Source organism: Mugil cephalus, chromosome 11 (genome assembly GCF_022458985.1).
Source record: "Mugil cephalus isolate CIBA_MC_2020 chromosome 11, CIBA_Mcephalus_1.1, whole genome shotgun sequence".
Classification (NCBI taxonomy): domain Eukaryota; kingdom Metazoa; phylum Chordata; class Actinopteri; order Mugiliformes; family Mugilidae; genus Mugil; species Mugil cephalus.
The window spans coordinates 15,876,977-15,898,452 of NC_061780.1; the positions used below are offsets into that span (position 1 = coordinate 15,876,977).

A 21,476-nucleotide genomic window follows, 5' to 3' on the forward strand; every position below is an offset into this window, starting at 1 on the left:
CATACTTATATAGGATCAGATAACCAAGAACACATCACTAACCAGACAACCAATTAACAATGACCTTATCACTAACACACACAGTACACGCACGGAGAGACACACTAAGGAAATAGAAGCAGCAGCTACATATGATTTATCACAAAACTCAAGCACCTCCACACTTAACATTCTCAGGAGCAGCAGGAATTGTTACCCACTTGGTGGACCATGGCTGCTAATGTCCAATTTGCCCTCCCTAGCCAGATGTGAATCTTCCTGAAAAGACACTGCCAGTGGCACTCATCTGGCTTTTCATAGCTCTTGTCATAATATATAATTTTCATTTATAGCTGCAGCCTCGTTGTATGCCTTTACACTGTTATTTTCTTCTTCATATAATGAGCAGTTTTTATTTCACAATCACCAAGAACATTTTATGTCCTTGACATTTAGATTGAATGTTGCTGCAAACCATTGACTCAACTCGACACCTTACAGAGCTGATTATATGCTCTCTCATTTTGGCTAGCAAATAAATTGACATTAAATACATTAGTTTAAGTAATTACCGTGCCTATGCCCTGTTTTCCTTCTCATTGTTTTGTAAAATGGGCATTTACAGCGACCCATAATTAAATTAAACCTAGAGTCAGGAGAAAAAAAAAATGAATACATCCAGGGAAACTGTTCATTTTTGCATCAGATTTTAAAAAAGCAATTCTCTAGATATGAAGATTATATACTTAAATGACGCATACAATTGATACACTTTGGTGAATGTGTTAACTTAAACCAACAAAAGAAAATATTAGTAACATGGAAGTAAGTACAACCCTATATTTATAACACCTTGAAATTCACAAGTGAAGCATTTAATCTGACATCTGATGTTCTCTTTCCTACTTTAGTTTGTTGTTGTGGCAACATGCCCACATCTAAAGAGCTTTCTAAGGCCTTCAGAATAAAAGTTTTCTATGAGTCTGGCAAGTGTTAAAAGAATCTCCTAATTATTTGAAACATCAAATAATTATAAGAGACGCTACAGTGTATGAAAATTATCTACCAGTGACAAATATTTCAAAGGACTGCCCACTGGTCGAGCAGACTATCGAATGTAATCGTCTTTAAAACCCAGAATCTTGACGTAACTCGTCGAGGTGTCAACAATCACAAAGATTTCGTTCACACCAGCCTGGGTGACTTTCGGAATAATGTGTTCTGGACAGAGAGACCAAAGGCAACTTTTCGGGGGAGATCCTTGAACCAATTGCAAAGGTAGTGGTGGAAAAGTTATGGTTTGGGAACTGCAAGTTGCAGTCACTGGTTCAAATGTGAGCTCTGCATCATATCAAAGAGTGCATCGAGATGAAGCCACTGAGGAATGACTCCAGGGTTATAAATAGGGCAGTCAAAGCCAAGATATGAATCCCACTGAAATGTTGTGGTGGTATTTGAGACGTGCATTAAAAATAACTTGCAACTCAAGGCATTTTGCCTGAAAGAGTGATCAACAATTTCAGTAAGTCGAAATCAGAGACTATCTATTTCTGCTAGAGGGGCTGACACTGGCTTCGGAAATGTTGGGACTGGTCACTCATGTGGATGTTACTTAGACATGTAACACCCACCTAGACCAGACCAAAGCCCCCAACCCATACATCAAAAAAAGCAAACTGGGTGTCTGTTACCTTAACCTAAATCTAACATGCAGCTTATATTATATGAAATCGTTTTTTGTGGTTGAATAGCTCTAAATTATGTAGTTTTAGCATAAAATGCAACAATTTAAAATTTACGATATTAATTTATGTTAACAAAACCTAACAGTAATGGGTCAAGATTGCAAATCACTTCTGCTTTACAACTCCAAAGCAGTAGGTGGCAGTAGTGAGCAAATTCCTGATCAGTACTGCCCCTCTTTATATCAGATGAAGGCAAAGTGAGCTTAAAGTACAAACTAGGTGGATGGTGTCGAGTACAAGTACAAACTTGCTAACTACAGGAAGCATTTCAAGAATGTCCAGAGATTTAACTGAAGCCCAGAAGAGCCCTCCTACCCAGACACCCATTCAGAGACACTTGAAAAGATGCGAGAGACCCTGCTTTTAAATGTAAGGAAAATGAACAATGAGGACAGTGGCTATTAAATGAACTAACTCATAATCATATAAGTTCAAATGGCCCAACACCAACTAGATTTGGCCCAACAAATCTAGTTGGACATAATTCTAGTAATTAAGTAACATTAATGCAAGTACATCATGCTGATCCAACATATTTACATTTAGGTCACTCAACAAAATTGTTTATTGCTAAATTAAAGCATTTTAATTAGGTGGAAATTATTTCCATAATTTTATTGTGTTCCATGAACAAGTTCTTTTTTTTTTTTAGTGTAACAATGACACTCCTCGATGGCAGCAGCCATTCACAGCAGGATGCAGCCTGACACAGATACACACGCAAAAACAGCTTAGGAACAACTTGGAAAACACAAAGAACAGCACAAGTTGTTGACCTGGCCCCCAGATTCCCTACAAAATTAAGAAGGTAGTCATAATGTTATGCCTGATTGGTGTACATATCCATGGTACGGTTTTATAACCTAAACTAAACTCATGCATCCATCTATTTTTTTTACGCTGATTCATAATTTTCATTGACAACAGATGCTGAACATGTGTGTGCACTTCTCCTGAAAACAAAGAACCATTTACACCCCTAACATTATTGCTGGTGGCTTTAGGTTATGTGTGAAAGTGCATGTGGTATTTAAACAACAAAACAATGGAGCAAGAGCCAGAGTAAGAATTAAGAATTTTCTTATTGTCCCTGTAAACAAAGTACTTGCATTCAAGTACATGGAAAAAGGGCCAGCAGGCACTGCAAGTGTCTAACTCAACGACAATGATAATTCTCAACGTACACTCGTCGGAACCAACAAAAGCGACTGACCTAGCCGAACGCAGAGGAGAGACTTTTCAAGGCAAAGGCGCAGAATGGAGATATCGGATTGAAAGGGAGAAGCAAATAAAAGAAAGACAAGTCAAGAGGCAGAGTAGACAGGCTGAAAGGCGCAGCAGGAGAAAAGGCTTCATTGGTTTTCAGTGGGCATGTGCAGACTCAGACGTACTAAAAGGTTACAGCATTTGATTTGTGATATTCTACTCCAAAGGCTCTCTCTCTCTCTCTCTCTTTCTCTCTCTCTCTCTCTCTCTCTGTCTGGAGGATCTGTCCGGGCTACTGCTGTCCACAAAGTTTGATTGATGGCTGAATTATGCCATCGGATGGAGAATCTAGCCGACTCCGCTGTCGGCCCAATGATAAACAACAAACATGCCTGGCCGCCAATAACAATGAGAGATGTGCGGACGGAGCAGCCAATCACGAAACGGACATAACAGTGTCCCCATGAAATAGGGACATTTCAGTCAGTCTCCCTCACTGCCATTAATATACTTCACTCACATGCAGTATGTGTGGAATTAGATTTTAAATGCAGTACCACCCTTTTCTTCCTCAACACCCCCCCCACCCCTCCTTTTCTTCTAGCCTTTTATTTCCTTCCTGCACTTCCTCCTTCTCCTTGATCATTCTGCAATCCTCCCTCTCAGAGTTCAGGCTGCCCACTCCATATTCTCCCTCCCTCCCTCCCTCCCTCCCTCGCTAGAGTTTGGGCTTCCCACTCCCTCTCTCTCTCTCTCTCTCTCTCTCTCTCCCTCGATCCATCACTCTCTCTCCGTGCACCCTCCCTCACTCCAGCAGCCCACTCAAAGGCTAATTCCACCGAGGGGGAGAATGTGACGATAGACGTTTCACAGTGTTTTCCAGTTATCTCCGTCCTTATAGAGCTGTGCTCAATCCAGCTCCATCAAACCGAGCACCACTCCCACTCTCCAGCTGCCTTCTCTAGTCCTCCAATGTTCATGGTAATAAATCTGCTGGACAAATACCTGGATGAAATGATGCCTCACTTTGTTCTAATATAATGAGCAATTAACTGCCGTAGCCGACAGCTTTCTGTGATGATGTTATGTGTTTGTTTACTATCGAAAAAGCATTGAGGATTTTTCTTTAATGTTTTCTTGAGGAAACTTTAAAAATATATTTTCATATGTTGTACTCCCAGTAGAGGCAGAATTCATACAGGCCCTTGGGGGGAAATCAAACAAGGCCAAGTATTTAGATATGCAACATTTGATTTGATTTGAACATTTTGTATTTAAATGAACAGTGTCGGCTATACTGTACGTGCTAATATGCTATTTTTGCATTACCTCATGACATGAAAAAAAAAAAACAACTCTCTAAATATCCTGCTGCTTTAGACCTCTTGGGACATTTTCTGTAAGAGCGCAGTCATCACCACTTCTCCACCACCTAGTTTTCTCTCTGCTCCATTTCTGCTGTCAGCCATGATGCAGAAACTGCAGAATTCATAGTGTGTTAATTGCCGCTGCCCACAGAGATTACTACACATTACAGCTAGACGGAGATATAAAGCTGAAACTCAGTTACTTAAATTAACAACCAGGGACCTTATTAGAAAAAAATGTTCTGCTAATCTCTGTAATCAGCTGATAATAGGATTCAAATTGAACTGAACACATTTGCACATGAATTTCAGCCGGTGTCTGGCCAGAGGAGCGCGCTTTGATGGACATCTTGTGATGTTTTTCGATGCAACACACATAAACGTACGATAAAAAAGCGCCATGTGGGTTCCGCTGCGAGCCTCTCACTGTAGTTGACAATGTCATAAAGAAGAATGGGACCGTGGGAGATTTTACCTATTACCACTATTTCAAATGAAAACTCTACTTGATGAGAACACTGAGTGCACAAACATAAACTAACCACGTGAAAAATCACACGCAACTCCTAAAGAAGGTTGGCTTCCGCCCTCACCATCCTGGCAGAGCCTGAGTCCTCATTATTCTCGGCTAATTCAAAAGAGCCGAAGCATAATAGCAGCTGAGGCGGACAGGTGGCATTTAAGCAGCCAGCGACCTGTGATGGAATCCACATGTCACTCAAAGCAACCCATTCTCAGCAGTGAGAGAATTTAAATAATTGAGTTTAAATACAGTTGTTGTGAATGGGTAGATTAGCAATAATTTTTTTTTTTGTGCCATAAATGTGATTATTTGTGTTGCAGAGTTGGGGATTTTAAAGGGGACACGTACGGGGAGTGATTTGCAGGAAGCCTCTAGTTGCCATTTGAGGAACAGCAGGTAATAATGTTGCACCATCACCAGTGAGCAACAAAAAAATAAATAAAAAAAAGAGTACAGAGTGGCCAGCTAGCCAGTTCACCAAACATATAACATTGATCAAATGCTTTTATTGACATTTTATTGTAGGAATGTTACATATCATACTTTTAACAGCATATGAGTGTCTATGACTGTAATGGTATCTTTTAGTGGTACTGCCTCTTCTTTGTCAGCCTGTCCCCCCCTGTCCACCCTGCCATCACAGAACAGGCCAGACTTCTGCGTCACGCACTGAAATTATTCTTTTTAATGAACAAGTTGCATCAAGTATTTATGCATTGGGAACCTTTAGATAGATGGCTTTTGCGTGCATATCACTTAAGCCACAGAACGCTGCTGCAGGCTAGATAAACACAACAAGTACTTCTTAACTACAAACTGATATCCCAGAAACGAGAGAGAATAAATTGCCAGGAGCAGAAACTGAATCACTTGCGTTTTTTTTTTTTATATATACAGTATTACACTATACAACTGGAAGGCGGATGATATGGAAAACAAATGTGCAGCCAAAAAGTCAAAATAAATGTTCTGGAGTTGGTACTTTTGATTCATATGCGCGCTTTGATTAAGGTTTTAATTGAGGTTACAGCATCGTATCGCCCACTGTTGTGCGTAAGCAATACCTCGTGTCTGACACAAGTTAGTAAAGCGGCAAACTAAAGAAACTGTTGTATGTCACCAGAAATTATCATGATTACAGAGTAATCATGAGAAATATTTTTTCATTAGCGATGCAGCAGAGGCGCATTAGTCACCCAAACACCTATATTCATCTTCATTTTCTTCCCCATCTCGCTGCCTCTCACACTCTTCCTCCCATCCCGCCTATCTCTTCCTTTTCTTTCCTCACTTATCCACTTATCTTCTCTGTCTTTCTCCCTCCCGCGCTGCTCAACACACACCAACAGAAAAATGCGCACGTACACGCGACACAGAGCTGGTAATGCAGGGTTAATACGATTGGAGAGCAGCTGATGGTTGTGCACATTCAGGCCAGATTACATTTAATTCAATTGGCTTTCACTCACCGGGGTCCCCTCCCACCTCCCTCTCCTTTTCTGCCGTTTCTTCTCCTCGTCGTCCTCCTCCTCCCACTTTTCGTTGAGCCAGAGGTGGTCAGGCCTCACGAAAAGACGGAGGGGTTCGCGCAGAGGGGTACGGCCTGTGTTTATTTTAGAGTTGCTATGAATACACGCGCTCTTGGGCGCTTCGGCGTTGTCCACTTTTAAGCTGAATGTGATTCATTATCTGTATTTTGTAATGTCACCTCTGCCTTGAACCACACAATCGGATGGAGACAGGAATATTACTTTTAGTGTCTACCCAAAACAGTTTTTCTCTTCTTAAAATATCTACTGTAGAACAAATGTAATGCATTTACTGTGGCAGTGTCATCGGGCATTGTATGCAGTAATGTCCTTAAAATGTTTCAGGCTATAAACAAGATCCAATGGTGTGTGTATATATACATATATATATGTATATATATATATACCACTCATTTGTTTTGGAGAAATTCCTTAATTATCCAATTGAAATGAAAATACATTTCTACCAGTAAAAGCAGCTTGTTGTCATTTGTTTCAAAGGGCAACGTGCCGATGGCTGAGATTTGCCATTACAAACATGGGGCTCTCAAGTCACGCGCATTTCAATAAGTTCAAATGCCACACATGACATTTCTCATGGCGAAAAATGATAAAATTCGCTACACATAGACTTTAAGAGATAAGTTATCTATGAATAGATGACGCGAAGGCAGGGTGCGCCGCTTCAATCAGCGGCCAATCAGAAAATAGTATCGACCGTTGCCAGGTGAAATGGGAGCGCCCTGACCACGCCTCGCAAAAGTGTGCACTCTTCAAAGAAAAACAGGAACTGGTAGTTATTTCATCACTTAATTTATTTTTATATTTTCTCTGGATTGTCAGTTTGTACTCTCCGCGGTACTAAATGCAACAAACTGGACGGCTGACAGACAGCTTGATAACAACTGACAGGGAATGGTGTGTGGTTTTGTTTAACAGCTTGTATCAAACATTTGTACTATTTCCAGCGTGATATTCGTACACACACCACGCAAGATGATGGCATGTGTTCTAGAAACACCAGCTGCTCCCACAAACATGTCCAAAAGTTGATCTATCCGCTTTTGGAAAATCACAAAATCATACCCATCAGCCGCGGTTTCATCACGTTCCTCGCACAGAAAGAGAAAATGGTAATTACAGCTAGAATTTAAATATGTCCAGAGAGAAGCTTGTTAACAGCATGGCAGCGGCGGAGCTTCGCAAATCATCCTCTCTCTCACGTCCGAGCGTGTTTTAATCAAACATACACTAGTTTATTAGGTAAGCAGGGTATCTGAGAGGAGTCATTTTGGCAGAGGACGGTAAAGCCAAAGAAATGTGGCCGTGGCACTACTTCTGCAAGTCTGCAACTTCAAAAACGAGACTTTTAAGTTTACAGAGCGCCGCCAAATTACAAAATCTAGATGTCGCCTGGCTCAGACGGGTAGAAAGCAGGAAGCAACCAAAAACAAAACCCTACAACAAAAAAAAGAAATATATATTTGAACAAACGTATGAAAGGAGAAGGGAAAAAAGAAGCTGACATGGTTCCCAGAAAGAAACAGGCGAGAGTGATAGACGAGCAGGAAGAAGGCGAGAAAGAGAGAAACGCTTTTGTCTTTCCGCGTATGTGTTTTTGTCTGCGCTCATCTTTATTTTATGTCTCAGTCGGCACTGTTGCCCTCCTCTTCCCATCACTAACCTCGGCTGTCAGGCGCACACACGCACACACACACACACACACACACACACACAGCAGATGCAGGCTTATAGAGGCAGTGCACACACAGGCAAAAAAAAAAAGAAAAAAAGCACACATTGTTTACATCAGTAAACAAAGTCCAGGGAACATCCGGCCTCCGGCATTTATCACACATGAAGAAGAAAGAAAGAATGAAAGACCGAAAGAAAGAAAGACAGAAAGAAAGAAAGAAAGAAAAAGAGACAGAAAGAAAGAAAGAAAGAGCTTATAAATTGCAGTCAGTCATGCAACGTAGTTCACTTTATGAGTGTGTGTTCTCTTCACGCCCAGCCTTCCTCTCTCAGCCCACACTCTCCCTACCCTTCACTCCTTGTCCTCAGTCAACCCTGTAACTAATGACTCTGGAGGAGGCATTGCAGCACCTGCTGCAGACAAACACTCTGTCTCTCTCTCTCTCTCTCTCATACACACACACAGCCTCACACACACCCGAGCACATACAAAGGAAGAAGGTGAGAAGAAGAAAAAAAAAAAAAGAGCAGAAAACCGGGAGGTTGCAGGTGGGGGGTCAGCTAAACTAGGCCAAAAACAGAGGGAAGAGGGAGACAGAGGAGCGGCAGCCAAGGACAAAGTGGAGGAGAGAAGAAGAAAGGGAGAGAAGAAGGGAGGGAGGTGTGAAATGTCACTGCCAGTGGTACCATCTCTCTAATTAGCATAGTGACCTTGGTAACCGTTATTTTACACACACACACACGCACACACAACACACACAAGGACAGAAAGAAAGCAAGTGAGAGAGAGCTCGTACGTATAATAGATTCTATGTTATTGCGATTGCAAACTAAACTAATAAGGGTCGGGTGGTATGACCAAAAAACGTATATCGCGGTATTTTTCAAAATTTGATGGTATCGTGGCTTTTTTAAAATTTTTATTTTATTTTATACTGGTTGAGAAAGGAATTAATGCAGTAGACTGACTAAGGATGAGCTAAATATTGTAGAATAATCCGTTAGCACTGCCTATGGATGTGGAGAAATTTACAGCTCAGAGATAAAAAAAAAAAAAGAAAAAGAAAAAATAATGTTATGAAGATGAAATGGAGAAACAGGGTTTACATTTATTTTGACATATTTATTCATATTTAAACATATTTAAACTGCAATGCCTGTAATGTTCATAGCAACGTGACCGGCAAATGTTAATAATTGTCGTCTACGTGCAACCTTTTTTTTTCCACATTCATAAAAAGCTAAAATTGGGGACAGCTTTAGCCGGGGGACAGGTCATCCAAAATGGGGACTGTCCCTAGAAATTGGGGACATCTAGTCACCCTAAAAAAAACCCCAAACGAACGACATGACACCTTTTTCTCACTCTGCTGCTTCATTTTTCAGACCTTTCCAACTTCGCCTCGTCTCGCAGTGACGCAGTTGAACCATGTGTATTTAGAAGCGTTACATTGAAAATGGTCCGGTCGGAAACAGTGTCTCACGGCGCAGCATGTGATCGAATACATCAGCATGCCGGTGTATTAAAAAGTTATATCATAATGACAAAAAATACCGGCATTTGATATGAACCGGTATACCTGCCAGCCCTAAAACTAGTGTCTGAAACTAATTTGCGTGTATATTTGATTACGAAGGTCTCGAGGCTCCGTGACAAAACACTAAAAGAAAGATGGAGGGAGTTTAGGCGCGAGGACGACTCGAAGTGTTAAATGGCGATTCATCAGAAAGACGTTCTTACCAGGAGAGAGAGAGGCAGGGAGGCAGAAAAACTAACTTTGAGTGAGCTGGCGAAAGAGAGAGAAAGAGAGAGGGGAGTGCAGCTGTAGCAGTAATCATCTTTCAGGTCAACAGTAATTACCACAAAGAGTGAGGATGTGAGACACACACACACACCAACACACACACACACACAGCTTTTTCTCCTTTTCTTGCTGTATTTTCTTCTTCGTCTTGTTTACTTCACAACCAAAACACGCACCTGCCACAAAGAAGATGTCAGTGGAGGCCGCAGGGTTTAATGGATAAAGGTTTCTCACGGTGAATGCAGTTATGCACAAACCAGCAGGCTTCACTTGTGATGTGATTAACTCTTTGAAGTTGGCAGATGTCTTTTCAGATCCTCCACTATGAGTTGTAGAACTTTTTAAGACATTATAAATATCTCGCCTTGAATTCTGCCTCGCCTTTGAATCCGTGAGATGGCATCATCGCGGTTTCCGTGTTTAATTTTGTTGCTACTGTTTGATTTCCTTTCTGCACTTTGTCTTGTGTTTCCATGCAGTGCAGGGTTTCCGATTTATTGTCATCATATGAGCAAGAACAGCTCATCCCTAATTTTTGATCTCCTGTGAGAAATCGCTCTTCACACCTAATTTAACTGACTCGTATTTAAACTCCTTTACTCTGACTAATATTTGAGCACTTCTTCTCAGTTTTAGGTGATACATCCCCTTCTTTTCAGATAACCTCAGATCCCATTTTGTGGAGGCGGAAGTGTCAATGCAAAAAACTATTAAGCTGCAGGTTCACTCCACCTTACAGATTAAAGATTTGGGAGTTGAATTTGAGACCACTGATGAGACAGTTTCTGCTGCTCTCTGAAATAATTTTGCATCTACACATAAATGAATTATTTTGGAATCAAGTGTCTTCTTGTTTGCTGGCACTTTTCCACTTCAAAATCAAAAAAGAGAAGTTTTACTAGTGTACAGTAATATTACATTAAATCAAAACTGGTAGTTTAACTTAAAGTGCACTGAGTGAGGTTCCTGGCAGCACGGTACTGCTTGAGGTGTGTGAGAGTAGCATAGTAGTGTGCCTCCTCATAATATAGATGTAAAGGTTCTTTACTATATACATATACATAGACTAGATGCCTGATCAAACTGAACATGTAGTACAGAATAAATACCAGTGCCTGCACAGTCATTGGCCACAACACCGTTCCCCCAGCAGACCTCGGCAGAGAAAATGGTGCTGGTAGAAGATCTCCAGCATCTTAGGACACACACTGAAGGACCTCAGCTTCTTCAGGAATGAGAGCCTGCTGCTGCCCTTCTTGGATACAGCTGCACTGTTGGTCCTCCAGTTCAGTCTGTTGTCGATGGTCACTCCTCCACCACCTCCACATCCCTACCAAGGATGCTGAGGGGCAGAGGAGCTGTTCCCTTCCTCCTATCTATGTTCTTGTCGCATCCATCACTTATACACCCTTCAACTGCAGAGCCATCAGAAAATTTCTGGACGTGACATTGTGCTACAATTCAGTGGTGTATAATGTGAACAGGAAGGGAGCAAGCACAGGCCCCTGTGGGGCTCCCACACCACTCACCGCAACATCAGACCGGACAAGGCCTAAACGCACCAACTGTGGCCTGTCTGTCGGGTAGTCAGTGATCCAGGAATCAGTGGATGCACCAACACTCATCGACTGCAGCTTCTCACCCAGCAACAAAGGCTGGATGGTGTTTGAATTCACTGGAGAAATCAAAGAATCAGCCACAACATTAAAACCACTGACACGAGGAGTAATTAACACTGATCATCTTGTGACAATTTGGTTTTCTCCTGAGAAACTCTTGGATCTGGCATCCAGTGTGGATGTTGCTTAGACATGTAACACCCACCTAGACCGGACCAGACATCCCCTACCTATAGCAATAACACTCATTGATGGCAGCAGCCAACCCCAGCAGGTTGCAGACTGACATAGTCACACACACAAAAACAGTTTAAGAACAAATCAAAACACATGAAGAGGGCCTCCAAATTCTCTATATCCGAAACTGATCAAGTATCTGTGGGATGATCCACAGAGGGCCCTCTTCTCAGCCCATAGGCCCCCAATAACAACATCCTACAACCAGACACCACAGGACACCCTCAGAAGACCCATGTCCATTCTCTGTTGAGTCACAACGGTTTTGTTTGGAGGCACGAGGGAGACCTACACAATATTAAGAAGGTGGTCATAATGTTATGCCTGATCAGGGTACATGCCAAGAGACGGTTTTCATATGAATTTGACCAGACATTTCAGTTCACCACTGGCTTAGTAACGATGTTCAGTATCAGATCAGTGCAGCTCTCCAAAACTAAACCGTCTCCGTCGAACAAATCAACATTTGTCTTTTTTTGACGTCTAATTTCCATTAAGTTAATCGTCCCTTTTTACCCTGTCTACGGCCACCATATTTCTATCTTTGATTGAAAAGCTCACAGCTAAGATCAGAAGCCCCCTGTCCTAGCTTAATCTCAATCTACAACAGCAAGATTTTGCCAAATCCCAATTAATCATTTTACAAAATGGTAAGGGCTCACGATGGAAATTCTACATCTGCGTTTTTGAGACTGACTTAACCATTACATGCTGATCCTGGAAAGTAAGGTTGCACGTCGGCAGTGCTCTGCATAATTACCTCATGAGACAGTAAGAAGTCTGTGTAATTTCATTTAGAATTGACTCCTTGCCCTCCATTCCATCCCAGAAAACCCAATCTCTAAGGAGTTGAGGGTTCTTCCCTCAATAATAACAGCTAAACACATCAACACTGCTCCTCCAAATGCCCCCACCCACCACCTCGAGCCGCTACGAACAAAATAAGAGATGGAAGCTTAATGAAAAGAGGTTTAATAGAAGAGCAAGGCAAAGGTGGCTCAGAGGCTTGCTGCTGTTTAATTCAATGGGATGCTCCTGGTGCCTGAAGACGGGCCCATTTTAATTGCAATCCTCTCTCATTTATAAGAGGAAGTATGCAGCGATACAGCTTTAATGAATCTGAAAACAAGGCAGGCTATTCAGTGTCTTTCTGTCTTTCTCTCACAGGCATAGAAGGATAATGTGATTGCGCTGGTTAGGCCCACATGTTCTGGCACAGCACTAACACAAATGCTTGATTCACACACACACACGCACGCACACACTGCAGAGTTGCATGCAACGCTCTCTCCAAAGGGAAGAGAAAGCCAGGAAAATTCACTGCTACTATACAGTGATGTGATGCAAGACTCCCTGCTCCCTGCCAAATAAAGTTTTTTTATTTTTTTTATTAAAATAAAACAATGGGTAGATGAGCGTATAAGGACAACAGATAGAGCTGGACACCAGCTCAGCCGTATAAATCATCTGCTACATGCTTTCTTCCATCTTTTCAGGGAGATGATCAATAATCTCATCGTGGACCCAACCGAAGCTGCACCTATCCAGTCCGAAGTGAGTCAGTGTGATCGTCTTTATTATGATTACGGAAATTCACCAATCCTCACCGTCCGTCACCATCACTTACCTTTAAGGTTCATAAGAGCAGCCGTGACAAGTTAGCGGCAGCGGAGAGAGCAGAGTACGGAGGGATGCTTACCTTTGCCATCTGCGCCTGGACTCCGCTGGCTTTGAGTGAGGCCACAGCCTTCTGGGCTGCTGCAGGGCTGTCAAAGTCCACAAAGCCATAGCCTGTACACACAAACATAGAGGGAGAAAGAGGAGGGAGGAGGGAAGGGGGGGCATCAGGATCAGTGTTCTGAATATTGCTGAGCAAGAAATCTGTGTTTTGTTTTCAACGCTGCATAAATCCTATGAATTCAAGTCAGGTCACGCATCCAGTGAAAGCTCCTACATCCCCCTGTTAAATGTGTTTCGGCACAGAACATTAACAGACCTGGTGTCATCACAGCAACTCTTATGATCCGAGTTGCTTTTTGCTTTTGAATGTAACTTTGTCCATGTGTTGCGGCGACTCCAGTGTCTATCAGTGCACTGCAACAAAGATCTAATGCTGGCCTCGTCGCACAGTACTCCCTCTGCAGATGTATACGCTGTGTGATTCAGTGTAAAATGTACAGCCTTCCTATCGCCTGACATTTAATATCTTACTTTCTTGTATGTAAGGCCATTTTTTCCCCCCCTTGTGCTGCACTAAATCTGCCAGGACATATAGTCCTATAGTGGTGCTCAATACCGCAACAGCGACATCAAGAAAAATATCCACATTTAACGCAGCAATTAAAGTGATTCAGAGACCTTTGTAAAGAAATAAAGACACAGGGAGCTACAGTCGATTTTATTGCCGTAAAGTCAGCGCCAACATGTGTGTCTCTTCGTGCAAGCGGAAAGTGTATCTGTTAGATTGTTGAGGCTCAGGGGATCTAGGCTGGGCCCTACAGGAAGCATTAAAGGACAAAAGGTCCGAGACACACACATATAAATGTCTGCTTTTGAAGATATGTCCTGTTTTACTGGGTCGCAAAGGGCGGAGCTGGGAAGTCGAAAAGCAAAATAAAGGCCGTCTGTCTTCAGTGTGTCTGTGGACAGAGCTGAGAACTGCTCGTGTGAGATCGGTTTCAACTGTACGTAAGACCATTAAAGAGATGTATTGACGCACATGCACGAGGCCGTGGAGAAATGCTCGGCAGCAGCGGCGGCGGCTTCGAAATTCCAGCTGCAGCTCTGACTGGGCTGCGTGTTAACACAAATAAATGATCCCCGTTTCAAAAGCGGCACTTATTACAATCCGTAAACGTAAACACGTTAGGAACGGGCGAATCTCACACACTCGTACACAAACGCGCCGCATTCCTAACATCTGTTCTTGTCTCTCTTGTCTTCTCCAGGATTTGGAAGCCCGCTCCGTTTTTTGCTGATAAGCAGATGATTTTTTTTTTTTATTGTTCAAAGGCAGCAAGCTGCTTTCACAGCAAGATCTGCGCCGCACACACAAATATTTATACTGTTGCTAATGAGAAACCCACTATTTTGCCAAAATAGGGTTATACAAACATGCATGCAAGTTTGTACCGTACATATATTACGTGCACACATTAGTCACTTTGACAAACACTGATCAAGACAAGCACGGATACACAGATATGCAGAGAAGACATTTTGGTAAATTTGTGCCAGCAAGCGCATATGCACAACACACACACACACGAGCCTTCACTGTTTTTATACTTAATCTAAATTTATCTAACCAGGGCCACGCCAAAACAGTTCCACTAATTGAGAATGCACATACAGTATTCATTATCAGCGTGGTAGGGTGCTTTCATTTTATTCCAGAAAAAGGTCCATAAGTCATGTCTCACACTGACTAATGGCTGTTTGTTTAACCATACACTATCCAAGTAATTAGTAGGGAAAGTAAGCCCAAAACACAATTTACAGTGGATAATTCAATCATCAGTAGAGCAAACCAGAGGTCCTTTGCTGGATAGTAGCAGCATTTTTCACATTTTCAGTGCAGTTTGACTAAAACAGAGCAACTGTATTGATACGACTTGACACATTGCCTGCCATATAGGGAATTGATATGAAAGACCTTTGAGCATTTAGTTAATTCAGATCAGAAATGTGAGCTGTTTTTATCAAAACATTTACAAATGCTCAAAAGGTAGTAGTTTATTTCTATGAGCACGAAATATTCATGTATTTATTTTCCCCACTGTTAGTGGACACATTTTTAATTAATTGGACCCATCTAGAATAACAAAAAGAGCAACAATTAGTCAGAAGAAGAAGAAGATTCATTAAGAAGATGAAGAAGGAGAAAGAAAATTACACTGAACGCATTAAACATTTGGCTGGTTGTGTGTTGTAAGCAAAACTTTAGCATTTTACCACTCAAGTACCATATAATGGCAGGATGATCATCTCAGTTTAACACTGTTTAAATTAATATGAAAACATTAATTAATTAAATTACACATCTGTGTATGTACCTAATGGCTCATCTAATGGTGTAATAACTCCTGCAGTAAGTATTTATTTTGTATGTGTTTCTTACACTGGCCAGTAGTTTTCCTCATATGCCTTCAGTATATTACTATATTTGTATATAGTTGAATATAGCTGTATAGTTTATTATTATGGTGCACAGGTTTAATGCAGCTGATTTAGTTGGAAGCTGAACAGAGCCAGCGGACGATTGTTCATCACTGGTGGTAACTTGCTAACGGGAGATTCTGCAGAGTGAAAACACAGCACTCAGGTGTAATCGGCTGATTCTGCAAGTTTACGGCCCCTCACACTGGAGGCCTGAGACTTTAATCTGCAATGTAGCCAAGAGCCACTTCCTCGAGCTGCTCTGTTTGCAGTGATTTACCGATCAACTGCACGGCTCATGTCAAATGCGTCCTTAGTATTACAGTACCAGGAAATTGAGTCTACGTCTCAGGAGCCCCGTACATGCTCAGTAAATAAAATATTGAGTCGTTTGTGGATGCTGCCATGTAATCTAGCTTTGCGCTGCACGTTTAAAGTTAGTCTTCACATCTAAAGACGTCTGGGACTCCTGGCTCAGCCGGAAAAATACATCACACCTACTGTATCTCCGGGCGCCACTCCTGAATGATAGATACATTTTTTTTTTCCTCCTCCAAGTGCATATCTTGCTAGTTGTGCGAGACAAAACGTGAGCCTTGAAGGGAACGCGTCGTTTGTTTTGAGTTTATCGACCGCTCAAGAAAAGATCTGTGTTTTCCTAAAAAAATGTATTTGCCTTCTCTCCGGGGAAGCTCGGGATTAAGAATTAGCGACTGAAAGCACCCCAGGAACTGGCAGGGGTTCACCGTCTTGCTCAAGCACACTTCAGCGGGGCGGACTGTCATTGCGTCATTGCGCACCAAACCCGCTGAAGCTAATGGACAGCTCCAAATCATTACACAAAAGTTCTGCTCATCATGTACACGCTAAAGTTCACCCTCTTTGTTCGGCGAGAGCTCTCATCTCGTGTGAATGTAAACGACAGCTTCTCTGGTAACGATGATAAGGATATTTCCGGAGAGCGGAAGAATGAAAAAAAAAAAAAAAATCTCTGAATTATGTAATCCTACTTATTTGTGCCCCGTCCCACCCATCTGTGGCCTTATGATGACACACAAATGAAAATTCATCTTGCTCAGTCGGGCCTGACAAATATTCCGCTGGTGGAAAAATAATAAAATAAAATAATAAAAATAAAAAAGTTTTATTACGAAGCGCGCGCATAAATTCACACATATGCAGACGTATAGACGCAGATGGAGGCAGAGATAAACATGAGCACACACATGGACGAACACACCGCTAGATCCCATCCAATCTCCTGAGCTCCCAGAGTTCCTGGCCCTGGGCCATTAGGATAGGCTAACTGAGTACAGAAGGAAAGGGGGAGAGACGGAGCAAAAGAGGAATGTGGGGCGGCAGGGAGTTGGGGGAGAGAAAGAGAGGCAGGCTGAGAGTGTGTGTGTGTAAAGGGGGGGTGGTGGGGGAGGCAGACATGGAGACAGTGAGCGGGAGGGCGCTTGTCTTTGGGAAATGGAAATCCTTTACAATCTAAAGTGGTTTCCTCTCCCTTCCTCCATCCTGTGCTGTGTGTGCTCTCCTCGCCCTCTGAGCCCTCACACTGCTAACTAGAAAACTGTCAGTGTACTTAACACTGGGCGCGCTGCAAAGCAGAGGACATTACAAAGAATGTCTTCATATATTTACAGCTAATAAAGCGAAAGCGTGGCCTTCTTTGTTCACTTAAATAAGCGGTAGGGTTGGGCGGTATGACCAAAAATGTATATCACGGTATTTATCAAAAATCTGACAGTATCATGGTATTATTTTTTTTTTCATGCATAATCACATGTTCGCAACATTTTCTACTGGTTGAGAGAGAACTTACTGCAGTAGACTGACTAAGCATGGCCTACTTTACTGTGATGATGAATGCATATTGTAGAATAATTCCACACTAGTAGTAAAACAGATTTGCATGGGCCCGTGTGAGCACTGCCTGTTGATATGGAAATCTGGGGACATTTACAGCTTGGAAAAAAAAATAAAATAAAATAAAATAATTAAACGTTATCAAGATGAAATGAAGATACATGGACAATTACGGTTTCATTTATTTTGATATATTTATTCATATATAACCTGCTTTATCTGAAATCAATAGCAATCAATAGCAGTGCAACCAGCTACTGTAATAACTGTAGTATACGTGCAACCTTTTATTTCTCATTCATAAAACGCTAAAGTCGGGACCATTTTCGGGACATACTTAGGGGACAGGTCATCCAAAATGACTGTCGACTGTCCCTCGAAATTGGGGACGTCTGGTCACCCCCTCCTCAAAAAACCCTAACAACCTACACGGCACCTTGATTTGGCACAAGTCTTCTTGTTCTGCTCATTTTTTGGACCTTTTCATCTTCGCCATGCCTCACAGTGATGCAGTTGCACCATGAGTATTTCGAAGCGCTACATTGAAAACGGTCCCACCTGAAACAGTGTCTCACGGTAAAAAAAAACAAAAAAAACAGTATCAACCGGTATACCACCCAGCCCTAATAACCAGGCAAATTTTAAAAATGGTGAATTTCATTTCATTATGGCCCACATAAAAACCGTGCATTTTTCAGAGACAGACATGAAGTGAAACATCAGAGAAATTTCAATCACACTTCTTTTTCTCCGCCTGACAACAACGGTATGCAAATCACCCTGACAGTATCCCCTCAGACTGCAAAGGAACACGACTTTATTTATTCACCTGTCTCTTTGTCTACATACAGAATCTCGCGCTCAGTGCTTCTCTTTTTCCTCTCTGCAAAAATCCTCCCGAAGAGAAGAGGCTGTCTGCTAAATCATCACTTTCAAAGGGTCCCCTTCCTTTTCTGTCAGCCCCAGGTTATTTTTACCCCCTCCCTCCACCTCTCTGTGCCTCCGCCCATCTATCCCTCCCTTTCCAAGAGAACTCTCTGTGCCAATTTGTGCTCTCTTAGTCACGCTAAGCACTTATCTTGTCCCCACTGAATGCCTTTGCAATCAAACCAACACTTATCCGGTTGTAAGGCACTCTAATGGCCGACTGATAATGAAACTCCTTCATTGTGAGTTAACAACTGCCTAAGAGATGTATGAAGTCTACATCACAAATTGCTGATGGGGACCACGGGCCATGAAAATGCTGCAATACCTATAGCTGGTGCGTTATGGGGATTCTGAACATTAAATAATAAGCTTTTATTTATAGCTGGATGCACAGATATCAAATTCTGAAACAGCCAGAGAAACAGAAAATTCACTTGCACATACTTGTGTTTAAACCTCCTTAAAATACCAAGATCTTTTAAAGTTAATGGTTTTCTCTTGTACAAGATGAAACAAATTCTCAAAAGAGATCACCAGTATATTTGGGTAAAATATTTTTTTTTTCAAAATCTTTCAGAGTTTCATTTCAAATGTTTGCAAACACTACAGTAAATTAGTCTTTTATGGAGAATGAACCCTGCTCCTTGTACATTCTCAAGCACGGATGTAGCCGACACCGGTACCGACCATTTCTATTTGTGCGCTAGTGTGACTCACTCTGAATAAAGGATAGTTGTTGTTGTTTTTTTCGGTCCATTTTTGTTTCTACTTCACTTTCAAGAGTGGCGACTGAAACTTTTTCGCCAAAGACAGGTCCAACAAATGTTCTTCGATGTGTTCCACCTTTATTGATTCAATGCAATCAATTTTGAAAACTGTGAGGATGGAGAAGCAGATGCAAATGCTAAAGCGGAAATGCGGTACTACCAAGAGGGCCGCTCACGTGATGCGTAGTTATTTCTGGAGGTATAAACCGCATATTAAGGCCAATTCATGGGCCAAGGGTCCATGTGACAAGACTGCAAATCTCGTCATCTGTCCAAGTCATGCAGTGTATTCGTGATCCCATGGACTGTGCACACTGCCAGCACACCAACAGCGCCTCCTCCAGCAACACAAAATATGATCCTTTAAAGACTTGGCACTGATGCGTTACCCTAAACTGCAGTACGAATGGAAACAATGGAGGTGCACGCGTGGGCTGTGGACACAGATTCCATGAATTGGTCTTTTCGTTTGATGTACACAGATCACAGCTGACTCTCAAATCTGTCCTCTGTATTGGTTATTAGTCAGAACATGTTCTGACTCGATTAAACCAGGCTGTCAATTTTCTACTCGAATATTTTAACCAATGTTTCAATATATCTGATAGCCTGTTAACTATTAAAGACAATCTTTGTATGGGCATCAATATTAATTTACCCTTTATCTGATTTTGAACAGCGATCCAAACCAGCTTTGATTGTCTATCTGTAGAAATTCACAGCATCCGGACCATTGCAACGACCTAAAATGACACACAAAATGACTAAAACTGCGACAGGATGTGTATTAGGTGACTGTTTTCAGATGTGGAGTATTGCATTATTATTTGATGTGGCACTGACTTTAATCAATAACCACATACCCATGTCTGAGGTAATGAAGGAACAAGTCACGCAGCGTAGGTCCCTGATGTGGTATTCACAGTTTTTGAGAACCGAGCAAATTTTAGATTCCCAAATAAACAGTCACCAGCCATGTCGTACAAATATAATTTAAGTTTGGTTTTCCATTTGATTTCGCCGCACCGGCTGCAATGTGATCATGAACAGATGATATTTTCAATTTGTAAACTACAGAGCACTACAAAGAAGCGTGAAGCCGTAATTGGCAAATATAAAAATCATGAACTGGAGCACCGAGCCTGTACTGAAACTGGTTCTCAAAAACTAATTTTGAGAAACGCAGTTGATTAAAAAAAAAAAAAAAAAAAATTAATGAGATGAGAAAATTGAAGAATAACTGATAATTATCACCAGGTTTATAGATTTTCTTGGCTTCCCTTCGGCTACGCGGTAATGATGTCAGGAAAGGCATTTCAATATGCGTTCAAAGGTGGAAGACATGTTTGATTATGCGATGCTGAAGCAGGTGCCGGGAATGAAGAAAGTTTATAAGATTTACTTAACCAGCCAATTAGAAAGATCCAAGATAATAACCGAAGTAAAATACATTTTAAGGGACCGTCCACTGAGATTTGGTTTTCTCATTATAAAGTTAAGACAGGCAGGAGTGCAATCATTTCCTCAAAATATTTTATTCTAAGTAATCAGCACGGAGAAAAAAGTCCTGGGTATCACTTTGCATCCCCGCCATCAGTATCAATCAGGCCAGGTCTTCCTTCACTCAAAGCATTGAAACTGAAATACTGATTACCTTGTGCTGTTGTCCTAAACCATGTCAGTGTACCTCTGAGAACAGTCCCGGCAGATGAGCAGCAATCACTGCTGAACACACGCTCTTGTGTGCCTCTTCAGAAGCAGACGACTACAATCATATTGATTAGCGCTTTGTTCAGACCACTCCAACAATCAAGCAGACTCTCATCAGAAGACACTTGAGAGAGCCTCCTTCACCACAGAGACCATTGTGGATATTGCATTGTGTTCTCCATTTTGATTTAGCCTATGACAACAATGCCAACATCTTGCTTTCAATAGCTGCTTAACTCTGAGTGTCATTACAGCGCAATCCAGAAATCACCATCATAGAGAAGTTAAACAAAATAAAGGCACTCTAGTAGTGCACCATTTAGATAGATTAAAG

The 21,476-nt window shown here is 41.7% G+C and overlaps 1 protein-coding gene across 3 annotated transcripts in view; it reads right to left on the reverse strand.

The window, feature by feature from the left end:
• Nucleotides 1-21,476, reverse strand: part of LOC125016794 (RNA-binding motif, single-stranded-interacting protein 3-like) — a 159,923-nt gene that overhangs the window by 47,769 nt on the left and 90,678 nt on the right. For all 3 annotated transcript variants that reach the window (XM_047599484.1, XM_047599483.1, XM_047599482.1), the window contains one exon: nucleotides 13,405-13,496. In XM_047599484.1, coding sequence (XP_047455440.1) covers nucleotides 13,405-13,496 — 92 coding nt within the window. The remainder of the gene's footprint in view (nucleotides 1-13,404; nucleotides 13,497-21,476) is intronic.